Source organism: Leucopleurus acutus (genome assembly GCF_964270905.1).
Source record: "Leucopleurus acutus genome assembly, chromosome: 8".
Taxonomy (NCBI): Eukaryota; Metazoa; Chordata; class Mammalia; order Artiodactyla; family Delphinidae; genus Leucopleurus; species Leucopleurus acutus.
The window spans coordinates 85,003,102-85,017,164 of NC_139151.1; the positions used below are offsets into that span (position 1 = coordinate 85,003,102).

General features: G+C 48.0%; 1 protein-coding gene across 1 annotated transcript; it reads right to left on the reverse strand.

Annotated features, from left to right (window-relative positions):
* Positions 1–553: 553 nt before the first annotated feature.
* LMO2 (LIM domain only 2) lies at positions 554–11,269 on the reverse strand. The gene is made up of 4 exons (XM_082845781.1): positions 10,831–11,269; positions 10,484–10,709; positions 6,181–6,396; positions 554–1,540 (listed from the first exon to the last, which is right to left on the reverse strand). Exons 1-4 carry the CDS (start codon positions 10,835–10,837, stop codon positions 1,321–1,323), a joined length of 669 nt encoding a protein of 222 aa, XP_082701907.1. The 5' UTR covers positions 10,838–11,269; the 3' UTR covers positions 554–1,320.
* Between the last annotated feature and the right edge of the window lie 2,794 nt (positions 11,270–14,063).

Below are 14,063 nucleotides of genomic sequence, written 5' to 3' on the forward strand. Positions count from 1 at the left end.
TGGCGCTCTGAGTCAGTTCATGGCTGCCTGGATGCGGTGAAAGGCAACCGCAGAGACAAGGTGCCTGCTTTAAATCCTCAAGGTAAGGTTCCCTTAACCACTTGTCATAAAATACCCTGAGACACACGTCTTGGAAAATCGAAGTGTCAAGCTCAGCATCTTTGCCACATTTCAAACTAGGTAATTACCTTCTCTCCCAAGGGAATCTGTTTTATGTATTTGTGTCCTTCCTAGGTTACAGGTTTCCCAAAGGCAAAGATCTTGCCTTCTGTTCACTCTATACAATGCTGAAGTGAAATGCAGGTTTTACAATAGCAATCTAATTATTTTACATCCCTCTGAGCTACATGATGACCCGTTAGATACTAATTGCTAGTAATATAGAAACGTGCCTGCCTCATATAAACCCTAGCCATAAACTTGTTTTTATTTGACCGAAAAGTAAATTGCTTATTTACTTCTCCTTTACAATATAAAAAGCCGTTTTTTTCCTGCCATCCCAAATTGTAAGTCATTACCAGGTAAACAACACTGCGTATTTTAGTCAGTCATTTTTATTGTCCTCGGAGTTTTTTTAAACTACACACAACAAATACTTTGATATAATCTAAGATAATAAAATAGGTGAACAACTTTTTTTTTTTTAGATTTACATTTGTATAGAAACGATCTGTGGAACTCCTCACTTCAAAACTAAGGTGTCTAAAAACAATGGTTCATCAGCATTGCTTTCAAGAATTGTTTGGTTAAAAGTTGCAGTTTTCATTCTCAACTGAAATGTTGTCTCCATGCAGTGTCCCTTGGGTCCAAAGCTTAAGGCCTTGGGAAGGTGGCCAAGAATAAAAGGATGGCCACTCTTCTCTCTGTCCTTCCCTTGTGTGGAGGACAGTGGTTGGAACAGGGTTCTCATAAAAGCCAGGAAGAAAAGAAATCAATTGCACATCTCTAGTTTTCAAGGGTTAAAGACATAACAAGTCTGGGCAGAACAAGTCCCCATCTGTAGATGGGAAGTTCCATCATGACGGCACAGAAGCCCCAACACTCTCTCCCTCGCTAATCATGTCAGTTATTACCCATAGGCTGTGGCCATTGTCCATAAGTTCTCCCTCAAGGCCAGTCATTTTGTCACATTTAAGTTTTGCCCCCTTGCATTATGTCACTTGGATGCTGTGTATTGGTTCTTGGTGTCCAATTAGGGTCTTTCATCCCCTAAGAAATGTCTCAGCCCACCCTCAAATCCCCCAAATGCCTAAGAGTGAAGACCCTACGGAGACAGTGACTTCAGTGAAACACCTCTCCAGAGATGCTGGGGCATCTGGCCTATATCATCCCATTGACCTTAGTCCACTCATAGATGTCCTGTTCACACACTATATCGGAGTTGATGAGGAGGTATCTGTCACCCACACAGAAATGCTTCTGACAGGCGGCACATTTGAAACATTCCAGGTGATATACTTTGTCCCTCACCCGCATCGTCATCTCGTAGGCACGGATCCGCCTGTCACAGGATGCGCAGAGGCCGTCCTGGCCAAAGAGCCTGGGGAGAAAACGGAGAGAAGAGCTAAAGAGACAGTGGCACAGATAATACTGCAAGAAAGGGCCTGAGGATGGGTTCCATGGTGTAGGCTGGATTCCCAAGACGTCCCAGCAAGGAAGAGCTGGGTCCAGACCGATGGCTGACTCGTTCGCAGTGCTTCCTAGAAGGAAGTGGGTCCTCTGGGATGAGACCGTATCTGTGGCATTTGTGTTTGGCATAACTCGTCCCTTTTCTGAGCTCTCTCCCTGCCTGCAGTCACCACCCTCCACGCCTCCAGGTTGCCCCGGGCCCCACCTCCGTGGAAAAGACTCTCAGCTGAAGTGATTTCGGAGGTTAGGCATGGACTGTGTGTCCCTTCCCAGGGGAACTTTCATTTTAGAAGAGGGGCCAGGAGTAAACCCCAGGGGCCCCTTTGAGAGGAAACTGACCAGGAATGCAATGAAATGGGCATCTTTCTGAGGCTCCCAAATTCTATCACATCAACAGCCACTAATTCCACCCATAGGGAGGGTTGGTCTTGAATTCCTTCAAAGGTACCAGGGCCATCTCCGCATGGTTGTTTGCTGGGACCCCAGCTTCTGGGAGACAGAGGGAGCTCAACCGAAAACACGCAGTATAGTTAATCGTGCCTCGGACATCTGGAGGATGGGCAGCATTTCTCCACATAGAATGGAAGATCTTAATTCGAGATCCTTGCTGCGCCAATGGCATGAGTCTCTGGAGAAACTCCTCTTCTGACATTGAAATCAAGACTCTCCTAAGTCTCAGCTGACAGGTTACTTATATTTAGCAACATGTGGGAGATGCCACATGCCAAAGTGGGAGATGCAATATGGTGGAGCCTAGTGCAGTGGTTCTCAAAGTGTGGTCCTGGGACCAGCCGTATTTGCATCACCCGGGAACTTGTTAGAAATGTTCACTCAGACCCTCCTGATTGAGATGCTCTGCGGGTGAGGCCCAGCCATCTGTGTGGTCCTGAGCACGGCCAGGTGATTCTGCTGCAGGCTGAAGTTTGAGAATCAGCCCGCAAGAGTGGGATAACACAAGCACTGGAATCAGAAGACTTGGGTTCAGCCAGGACTAGCCCTGAGTGCCTGAGTGACCCTGGTGAGACCTCTGATTCCTCTGAGCTTGGCAGTGATCATAGCGTGCCCCTCACCCGGCTGTTAAAGGATGGACGCAGCATGTCAAAGCACCAGCGTTCAAGGGCAAAGCCAGCGCTGGCTGGGTTTTAACACATCTTGGGGGTATTACAACAGGGCCAGTCTTGCTGCCAGAAGTCATTTTCCCACATGCCTGATTACATGGCATGTCAGCAGGTCCTTTTCACGGAAAACCTTCAGGGCGGTTTTAGGTGAATGCCTGTTCTTCTTGGAAGTTCTTATTAACTTCAGAAGAGCAGAGAATCAACTGGTACGTTCTGAGAGGTTCTAGGGGAGATGAGGGCAGTTGACAAATTTTGAAACACATGAACAAAATTAATGGAACCAGGAAGACGTGGTCTGTGGGTAGAGAACTCATGGTTACAGCCAGGCCAGCTAATTTCCCTCCGAATCCCGCTTTCCATTTGAAGAGCTCTGAGTGTTTTCAAGGCACCACCTGGGAGCAAGCTCATTACTGGGGGGGAACATTTTATCCCAAGGCAGCAGATGGTGGGGCTGTAGGGAACTGCCACCCTGGAGGTCACAGAGTGGAAAGACAGCTCTGATTTCCTGATTGTTCAGTAAGTTGAGTTTGGGCCCAAGTGACTTACAAAACAGTGTGTGTGGAATGAAGCCAACCACCTGGGGTGTGTGACCCTTACGGAAGGAGAGCGTTTATTAAAGGGAAGTTGGGGGTAAATTACAACACACGTCAGGCAGCTAACGAAGGGAAGGATGAAGGACTTGTATTTGGGAGACAAGTTCAGGTCCCAGCATCACCTCTAACTAGCCGGGTGCCCCAGAGCCAATGACATCCTCTGCCCTGGCTTCTGTGTCTTAAGCTATAACGCAAGAGAACTGGAAGAGAAGGCCTCTGCAGGCCCTTACAAGCTCTGGTGTGCTGGGACTTCACTAATAGTGAAAATAGCCAGGACTTGACATCTAACTTGGGTGTTCACCTCTGGCACCAAGAACTGGTGCCTTAGGCTGGATATCCCAGAAACAGACCCTGAGACCAGGATTTGTTAAGGATGTGTCATCAGGGGAAACAGGTAAGGTGGCAAGGGAAGCCGGACAGAAGGGGTGCAAGGCAAGCAAAGTTGCACACTCGGGCCAAGTCCGAGGGGAGCTTCAGCCTGACTGCACGGGGACTCTGGGGTGTAAGTTATGTCTCCAAGCAGCCCTGGCTCCCGGCAAGATTGCAGGACTTTGGTCTCCGGCAGTGCCAACCACTGGGCCAGGTCTGTTGGGCACGGGGTGGGGGGGGGGGGGTGGGCAGTGGGCACACTTCTGGCTTTAACAGACACAGGTGCTGGCTGTTGAAAGTAAAACACTTAGGGGTGGGGAGGCACTGCACACAAAAACTGGTAAAAAGCGATCCGAGGGGATCTGGGCTGGGCACTGATATTAACAGCTACTCTTCGGTTCCCAAGAAAACAACATAATAGCACAGGGTTTATTTAGGTTCTGCATGGGGGTCTCATGAATATTTGAGGCTAAATGTCTGAAAGGGACAGTAACAGGCAAGTCAAACATTGGAAACCCTCAGGGGGAGAAGTTCTCCTGGGGCAGGGGAGGGTGGGCAGGGGGAGAAGGACTGAACCCCATCATAGAACCCATTTCCTCACTCCTCCAACTTGCCTTTTGCAAAGACACTGCCAGATATGTCAAGAATGCAAGCAAACAAGTCCATGGCTAAAGGGCCATGCCTGCAGCAAGAAATGATTTTTCTCCTCTGTCAAGAGATGTCATGTCTGAAGCTCCCTCCTGCCCATTTTAATAACAATAATATAAATATGAAAGGATGGCTGGAAACGCTTGCACTAACACAGAGTTAATTAACATGTTGCCTAGGAATGTAACAGGGAGAAGAATTATTTCATGTCACCAAGACACAGGTTAATTAACACTGGGCTCTCCCAGACTGTTTTTTTTCTCTCCTTTTTAAAAATGCAAGAGATTAACAAGCCCAGGCAGCACGGGGTTTATTCTTGAATGTTATATAAAAACCGCAGAAATAGGGAGAAGCCCGGGCTCTTTTGACCTTACTCTATCTGTACTTCATTTAATAAGATTCAAATGATTTGACAGGGATGTAGTCAGGGGGCCCAATGGGAATCATTTACCCGTCTGCTTTCTGCACTGTCTTGGCAAACTGATAGTGAGCAGAACCAGGTCTCTATCCCAGTTCCATTTTCTTGTTACTTAATAAAAAATTGACCAAAATTAAAATCATGATCCTTGGAAACCTGACTTCTTTTCTCTGAACCACCAAATTTGCAAGGACTTTATCAGGAAATTTGGGGGTGGGAAGCTTACTCTGTCAGTCTCTGGGTGAACAGATAAGCTTCCTTCACCATGGAATTGCCTGCATTTTTTTTTTTTTTTAATGTAAAATGCTCTGAGGGCAGGTTTGGGAGGAAGAGCTGGCCTGGCAGCCAAGGGCACTGGAGTCTAAACAAGCTTCCCTGGTTTGGGTGGTTCTAATGTATTAGGGCTCCATGCTCCACAGACCCGCTGCCACAGGAAGGTGGCAAAAATCTGACAGCTACACAGTTAAGCAGATTTGACAGCAGAGGGCACAGAGTTACCTCTGCAGCAGCTAATATGAAATTGGAGCTGCTAGAACATTCCGGGCAAAGGCACTCATCTGAGTGCTGGAAAATTCACATAGCCAAACTTATGACCCAGAGCATCCAAGATGGCCTCAGTGCCTGTCTCACTGGGTGTTCTAGAGTTCCTATTTTGCCTTTCCATTCTTCCATTTCTTTGTTCATTAGATCGGAAAAGACTCTAATGATCAATGTCATGAGCAGCTAACACCTATTTGATCCTCACACTCATGCAGCAAGCTAAGCACTTCACATGAATCACCCCATCTAATTCCCACTCCTTCTTGGAAGTAGGTATCGCTGTTATCCCCATTTTACAGATGAGGAAATCGAGGCTTAGGAAGGTTACATAACTTGTCCAAGGTCACAGAGCTAGAAAGCAGTGGTGCCGGGGCTCAAACCTACAGCTGACTTCAGGGCCTTCCTGCTGTGACCGTCAAATCCTTGTAATGCCATGGCGAGATCATGCTTTCTATTTTTAAATTTCTCATCACATAATATTGGAATCTTACAAAAGACTATTTAGAACCTATAGGTATATTTTGAAGCATTAAATGAGCTCCTAGGAGCCACCACTCAAACTGAGAAACTACAAAGCTCCCAGTTCCTTTGGCACGTCCTGTGCCTTCTCCCCAACCTTCTCCCTTTTTCTGCCCCACAGAGGGAACCGCTATTCTGAATTTTGTGTTCATCACTCTTTTGCCTTTAAAATATTAGAATCTGACCATGTAGGAATGTATCCCTGAGAACATGCTTCTCGAACAGGAAGAAAGGCCGACTGCTTCCCTGCATCGGGCAGCTGAGACCCAGCCTGACCTCGCTGGGGCAAGAGGCAGGCACTGGGGGAGACAGACCCACAGCCCCAGGAGGGCAGCGAGGACAGTACCTGAGATAGTCTCTGCGGCAGAGCTTCCTGCCCAGCTTGTAGTAGAGGCGCCGGCCCACCTCGCCCAGCCGGCACCCGCAGAGGTCACAGCTGAGGCAGTCCTCGTGCCAGTACTGGTCGATGGCCTTCAGGAAGTAGCGGTCCCCGATGTTCTGCTGGCAGCCTCCACATGTCAGCAGGGATGGGGGGATCTGCAACACCTCATCCACTGGCTCCCTGGAAAGAAGGCCAAGCATTAGGGATGACCTCATCTTGGGGAGACAAGCACGGGAGAGGGGTCAGGAGTCATGCTGTGCCCAAAAGGAAACCTCGTTCAATTGCCTGTAGGTGACATAGGAGAAAGGAGGGGATAGCATATACCTAGGGCAGACTGCAGAGAGACCCTGCCAGCCTTGGGTTAGGACAGGAGAGAGCTAGACCCTACATCCTAGATCCCGGAAGAAGCAAGTGCGGGGCACCAAGAGGCACCAAGGCAACTGCAGGTGGTACTGCACCCCTACCCACAGTCCAGCCCCACTTTCTCGGCACCTGTGGTCTCTCTTCTTTATCTCCCTCCTACTCCATCTCCACACCTCTCCTCTTTGCTCCTCACATACCCAGGACCCAAGGGCACTGCCCAAACCCAGAGGAGGCACCCAGGACTATAAGAGTTGCTTGCTGCCAGGACAGTGACTTCCTAGAGGGCTAAGAATCTGCAAATTCCCTTTTGAATCTCCGTGCCATCCTGCCTCAAACCCTTCCCAAGTGCACAAAAGCAGAGGTGAGGAAGGAAGAAAGAAGAAAGGGACCCCAAGTTATTTTAGGTTGCTTTCTCTTTCCAAGATAAAAATTCCATCAGGATATAATAGAAATTCTCATTATTATTATCTTTAAATAGAAATTCCGCATCCCATCCTTCTTACTGAATGAATCCTTGGAGAAAAATCTCAGGTGTTAATTAAGGCCACTGTTAAACTTAGAAAGGACGTCAAACAGAACTTTCTGCACGTGAACATTTTTACAGCAGCAAAACTGATTCGGATGAAGTTGATTTAGGAAAGAAAATGGGGAGAGGGGCAATAATTATTTTCGAGAGAGTGGAAGGCAATTAAACAGACTCTGAAATCTCCATCCAGGCAATTGTTAGGAGTGAGCCTGTGATGTGTGTTCTTTCACTACAATGTCATACAGTGTCTCCAGTTCACTTTGCTTCACTGGAATCTGAATACTTCTTTTACATTTTAAAAGAAATAACGTTATTTGCCAAAAGAAAATAAAGGGAGTGGGAGAAATGATTCTCTCACCAGATGGGACACAGGAAAAACAGTATACCTGTTGATCTGTGACAATTAACAAGTGCTTTCTTGAACCTCACTCAAACACAAATCTATTTTTCAAAATTCTATTATGTTTTGAAAAATGGAACTGCCTCCAACTGTGAAATTCCCAAAGGGAGTTTCCCCCTCGGTACTTTGAGGGTATAAATCTGTGTCTCCTATTTCCAGCTGACGCTAACTTACCAGGTGACCTTGTGTCCCGATTGGCCTGTGCCCACAGCACTCAGCGTCCTTTACACCTAGGGATGACAAGGCTCAGGGAACCAGTGTTGATAACACACTCTGACAGCTTCGGGTGACTCTGTCTGTAATGTGCATACCTCCCTGTGAATATTTAGGGCTACTGAAACTGAGCCCACACTTTGTAGATCAAGTATGAGGGTCCTTTGTGAGATGATCTCCTTTTAGAACAGGGAAATGTAAAACCCAAACCAGTTTCCTCCTAAAAACTCAAGACTTTGAATAGTTTTAAGAATTCACTGAAGCCTGGCTTGCTTTTCTTTGTTTCCACGGGTTATACATAAAGACTTCCATTCTCCCTCCTGAAAAATAAAACACCAGCATTTTCACATGCATCACCTCAGAATCGCATCTCTTCCCTTTCCACAGCCCATGGTCTTACTTTAGGCTTTCAGAAACACTCATGGAACCTCAACACTGCTGGATGCCCTGATGCTGAGGCTGCCAACCAACTGTGAAAGAAGAGAATTTGCACTTAGCTGGTGCAAAACTGCCTGGAATTAAAATGAACTGCTCTTGTTACTCACAGGGAGGCGGTAGGGGCCACTGGTGGTCCAGTAGAGGAAATCTCTGTGTGAATTCTGGCTGTCTTTCTGTCTAAATGTTTCATTTGCATATGCCTTGGCAAATTTCTGTGTGTAATTTGGAGATGCTGATCAGACTGACCTCAGCTGCACTGACCCAAGTATGTACACAATGAAGCTTCTGGTAGACTAGTGGTTCGCAGTAGAAATGGTAAGCATGTGATGGCCTGAGATGAGATAGGAAAGGATAGGATAAGATATTGGCTCTATCTTTCTATAATTAATGATAATATCACATTATCTTTGGTGGATGTTCCAAGCCAATAACTGAGTGGGATTCACTCCCTAATATTTTATATTCTCCTAGAGCCTATCTGAATATTATACCTAAACACACTTCGGCCTGGATTTCTGGGATAATTTCTCAACAATTCCCAAGAGCGATAGGGAAAAAATGTGCTGCAGTAATTTCTCAGTGAGCTGGTCCACCTCCAATGAGAGCTTGTCTGCATTGGGCAAATAGTGAAGCAAAGGATGGAGAAGAGCACCCTTCAGTAGGTGCTTTGCTGTGTTATGAGGTAAAGATGTTTCAATTTTCCAATCTCAGTGAAAAAGCACAAACTTTGAAAAGAGAAACACTTCCTTCAGGGAACTGAAACCTCCAGATTTATCTTCTAATAAAAGGCTTAGTGATTGAGTTCTACTGATCGAAAAGGCATTAGGAGCCTTTCAAAGGTAATTCATCCAATTCACTCTCTTATTGTATTACTATGGTCTTGCCCAGGCTCTGAAAACTCAGGGCTAAGTTGTAATTCTTGGTTTGTTAAAAAAAAAAAAAAAAAGAGCAAACCACCCCTTTAAACCCAGTGTTTTCGTAGATATATACTTTTAAAAAGGAATGTTATCTTTCTCCTGAGAATTTAAGGAAGCTGGGTTTTTGTTAGAACAAACCAGACTCCTTATAGAACTGGCATCTGAACCTTCAAGATTGAATAGGGCTGTTTATATTCTCACTAGATCATGGTACTTCCTGTGTTTTATGAGAACACGCTGAGCTTTTATGCTCGTAACTGAGGGTAAAACCCAGGTATATAAACACCATAGGAGACTGAAATTGGGAGGAGGAGGTACTTCAATCAGGAAAGCACAATTCTTTTAAAGCAGAAAAAGAAAAGAAAACAAAACAAAACAAATGCCTCTTAAAAGCACAAATGGACAAGTCATTAACCAGCTCCTTTGGTCTGTGTAACAAATCCCTTCAAAGGATTAGATGGGGACTTCAAAGGAATAAATGTTCTCAAAACCAGACAGCTAATGAATCTTAAAAGGGCATTTGCGCTGACGGCTAAATGATATCTTAAAACAACCCTTTCTCCGCGTCTTAACACTAAGGAATGGGCTGGAGGTAAACATTGGGAAGAGGGGTTACTTCAAACCAGTCAGAGCCTCAGAAAACAAATGCAGTTCATTAGAGCTCCGGTTCCCAGACTCCAAACCCTTTGAGACTGTGATAAAAGCCGTGAGACTCCGCTCCCCAGAAAAAATTCACCTATACGCAAAATGGTGCACTAACTTTCAAGGTTCAAAGGTCCCCATCGGTGGACCCCGAGGGGAGAGACGGGGACGTGTATCCAGATTAACTCCGTGTTTAGCTGCTCTAAAGTCTCTGGAGGCCTGAGTGAGCTCCGAGGTGAATTCTCGCACCTCCTCACCCGCCGGTCCCTGGTGCTGCGGGCAGCCGCTCCACCTGCGGACCGGGAAGGGGGCCGTCGGGGACTCGGGAGGCCTCCACTTGTAATGTCCCCCTTTCCAGGACCAAATGGACAAAGAGAAAGGGGACCGAGAAGGAACGAGAGGGGAGAAAGGAGCAGAATCGAGTCCTGAGGGCTCTCGGGACTGCACCTGCGCGCCTCCGACCTCCCCCTCTGCCTGCTCCGGTGTAAACTTTCTGGCCCGCAGTGGCTTTGGGAAGAGTCCCAGGTAGCCGGGAGGGGCCCGCAGCGGCGCCGGGTCGATCCTCTCTTCCTGCCGCCCGCCGCCCAGCCCCTCTCCCAGTGTCCCCGGAGTCACCCGATAGGATGCGGGAGCCCCGCGCAAGGCAGAGGGAACCAAGGGCACGCTGCGGGCGCGCACCTGGAGCCTTCTCGCCGGCCGCCCGCGCCACCCTGACGCCCCGGGGCGCGAGGCCGTGGACATCGTGGGTGGCAGGGGCGCCGCACTTACTCAGACGGGTCCAGGCTCTTCCTCTCGATGGCCGAGGACATTGGGGAGGGAGGTGGTGTGCCAGGCAGCGGGGGCGCTCCCTTTGTGGCGCGGGGCTGGCCGGCTGCCGGGGCTCGGACCCCCTCGGATGCTCGGGCGCCGCCGCCTCCGCTCCTGCGCCTCCTCTTGCTCCGGCGCTCTGGCGGCGAGCTCGCCCCTCCGCGCTCAAGGACAGTCACCGCGCTCCCTTCAAACGCCAAAGAGAGAGAGCGAATCACCGGGCTGCCGCGCGCCGCGGTCGAGGCGGGGACAGGGGCGCGCAGCCTGCCCCGGGCGGCTGCAGCTGCCGCTGCTGCTCAGGACTTAACCTTCCATCCCGGTCCCGCCGCCGCCGCCGCCGCCGCCCGGTCCGGCTCGGCTCGCGCGCTGTCGCCGGCTCCGCGCCGCCCGCGGGAATGGGGCGCGACCGTCCGGCCGCCCCTCGCCCCTCGTCCCTTCGGCCCGGGTCGCGGCGCGCAGCTAGCCGCCGAGGGCAGGGAGGGGGCGGCGGCCTGGGGGCCGGGAGGGGACCGCGCCTCTCTCCCCCGGCTCCCTCCTCTCTCGGGAAGGTCTATTTTCGCTCAGCTTCCCTCTGTCTCTGGTTTCATTTCCTTTTTCCTGATCACGATTCAAATACAATAGAAGGAAATCACATTTAAAGAGACAGCTGCCCGGTACCCACCCCCCCTTCTTTTTTTTTTTTTTTTTTTTTTAACGGGGCTCCTGGGGATTAGCGATACAAACGGCAGCCGCCGCCGCCGCAACCTCCGCCGCAGGACTGAGTTGGCGTCTTAAAGGGGCCAGCGTCGGGGACGGGGAGAGTCTCTCAGTGAACACCTCTCCTTGGAGAGGCGGCTGGGTTGCCTCTAAATCATTCTTTAGGGATTCCCCTCTTCGGCGTTGCCCTTTTGGTAAACTAAGATTGAAAGTAACCAGCGGGCCGCTCGAGGAAGAAAGAAAAGACAAGAATGCGAAATAAGCACATACAGAGATGCACGCGTTCCGAGTGGCGTTCGCGCCCGTTCGAGGTTCCAGGTCCGCGGACACGGAGCGCGGAGATGCCCCAGACAGCGCGGCTCTGCTGGCTGCGGGCTTGTTACTGCGTCCGCGCTCCAGACAGGCGACGGGAACTGTGCGAGCAGAGGCCGCACGGGCTGGGTACGCCTGAGCAGTGCCAGGGGCTGCTAATCCCAGAGGGAGCGTGGTTGGGAGGGACCAAGCTGATCTCAGTCTCCTCTCCATCTGCTGGCGGCAGAATTCCCTCCCTCAGCATCTTTCAAAAATCGGACTCCTGCGGTTAAACTGGCCCCTGTAAAGTGCCAATAGTACTCTGCACAGAGAAGAGTGCCTCTCCAATGAGGGAGAGACTATTTTGCCCTGGGTCAGGGAAAGCGAGAGAAGCCAGACTTGATTTTCGAGTTCAGGTTTCCCCTCCAACCTCAAGGGCAAATTCTAGGAAGAGGGAGGAATGCAGAAGGGGAGAGGAGGAGGCTAATAATCTGCCCTTGTGTAGAGCAAAACTTTAGGTCCCTTGGGCCTCATCAGAATTCCTTGAAAATAACTGCATTCAGAAATGATTACTAAAGGCCTACTTGTGCATGACACCAGTCACAAGTCTTGTAAGGAAGAAACTACCAAGTACTTTCAGGATCCATAGTTTTATATGAGCAGTCTGGATCATGGTCATGGATATTGTATTCCCATTTTAAAGATGGCACTGAAGGACCTGGATGAGTTCACCCTGAAAGGTGGTGGCTGAAATCAGAATTGCATCCCTGTAGGCATCGTTTTCCCTGTTCAGAGCTTATCCTCACTAACTTCTCACACGTAAAACCAGAATTTACTATTGCTTGCATGCTCTTGTCCTTTCCTTACCTCCATGTCCAAAGCTTGGGTCCCTATGGGTATATTTAAAATCTCTCCCAATCTCCACCCCTCCGGGGTGTGTGTGTGCGTGCGTGTGTGTGTCTGTGTGTGTGTGTGTGTGTCTGTGTGTGTGTGAAAGGAAGCCTTAAGAGCAGCTTTGGGTCCAACTCAAAGCCTTCTTGAGTCTCTAAAAAGGCCTTCTCTGCTCCTTGTTTTTAATTTAAAAAGGGAAAATGCCTAGAATTTTTAGGTCAGCCTAAATTATGTGATAACCATGTAACCTACTACTCTACAATTGGAAATGAAAATAAACATATATATAGGCTGTGAGGAGCAGTTCACCTATTTACAACCAGTCAACGTGGTGATTAAATGCTAGGACTTGGGCATCCGACTGCCTGGGTTTGATTTAAGCTCTTAGTTATAAGCTAGCGGGGCCTTTCTAGGACAGTTACTTAACCTCAGGAGGCAGTATTGGTAGTGGCTCTGGAGTCAGACAGCCTGCACCGCAACCCACCATTTCCCACCTGTGAACCTGGGCAAACAGCAGGAATTTAAAGATCCTCATCTGTCAATGGGGGTGCCAGAATCTATTGATGAGTTGTTGTGAGGATGAGTGATTGCATGCAGTGTGGCCCTTAGACGTGTAATGAGCTGGGGGAGATACAGACATGAGATTACATACATGGATAGTATTTGGTGTGTGTTAAGCTCTCATAAATTGTAGCTTCTGTGTTACAGCAGAATATCGTTGGGAGAATTTAAAAAGAGTTTGAAATTAAATTTAAAGGTGAGCTGGGGGTTAAAAATAAGAATTTCCTGCCCAAATTAAAAAAACTGTCCCATTTTTTAAAAGCAAACAGAGGAGGGTCCCTTCACTTCACCTCCTTGTGCTCGTATAGAAAACATATATGCATTTTCCACTTTAATGTTCACTGCCTTGGTGATTACATGATATGTTTGCATCTGCTTGCTTTTATTAAATCTGATAAGTTGCTTCCTACCTTGCTATATAGTTTTGCATGGGGCTTAAGTTAGTTGTTATATTAAATATATCCTTGGGTTCCGGAGGTAACCTCTAAACGGCCAACTTTGGGGCATGAAGTTTCCTTTTAATAATATGCTTCTGTTTTGACCCGAATGTGTAAAGAAAGAGCGATTACTGCCGATGACTTTGGGTCAGTTTCTTATCTCTCACCACTCTTTGGGGAGAACTTCCTTAGAGAAAGTGAATATTTGAAATGGTATCTTAAGATTTCAATTTCACACACAGTAGTTGTAAGAAATAACTGCCTACCGGTGGGATTTCATTTCTATTCAATGGGCAATTAAATTGCTCAAATTTAAGTTTAACATTTAGAATCGAGTCTCAAAATGTGTTTTCATTATGACTAATTTTAAAGCAATCATGACCTTATTGTATCCTTCCATAGCAACCTTATGCCTTATGCAGAAGAGGGACTCAGTACCTATGAGGCAATTTGAACATGTAAAATGGTTCTTGAGAGTTGGGGAAATCTATACTTGATCCCTATCCAGTGGGATTGTCATTTAATTCCTTTTGCCCTCCCCCAACTCCTTGCAGATCTTAAATACCCTAAAATTTAGAAAATTTCCAAGTTTTCCGTCCTGAATGTGAATGTCAGAGGAAGACTGAATGAGTTGGCATGATGAATCTGACCCTAGGTGGATTACT

Excerpts from the sequence above, each read along its gene's own strand:
- LMO2 (XM_082845781.1), bottom strand. Across the intron at positions 6,397-10,483 it reads AAGAGCCTGGACCCGTCTGA|GGAGCCAGTGGATGAGGTGT; the intron begins GTAAGTGCGGCG and ends CCTTCTTTCCAG. Across the intron at positions 1,541-6,180 it reads TGCCGCAGAGACTATCTCAG|GCTCTTTGGCCAGGACGGCC; the intron begins GTACTGTCCTCG and ends TTTTCTCCCCAG.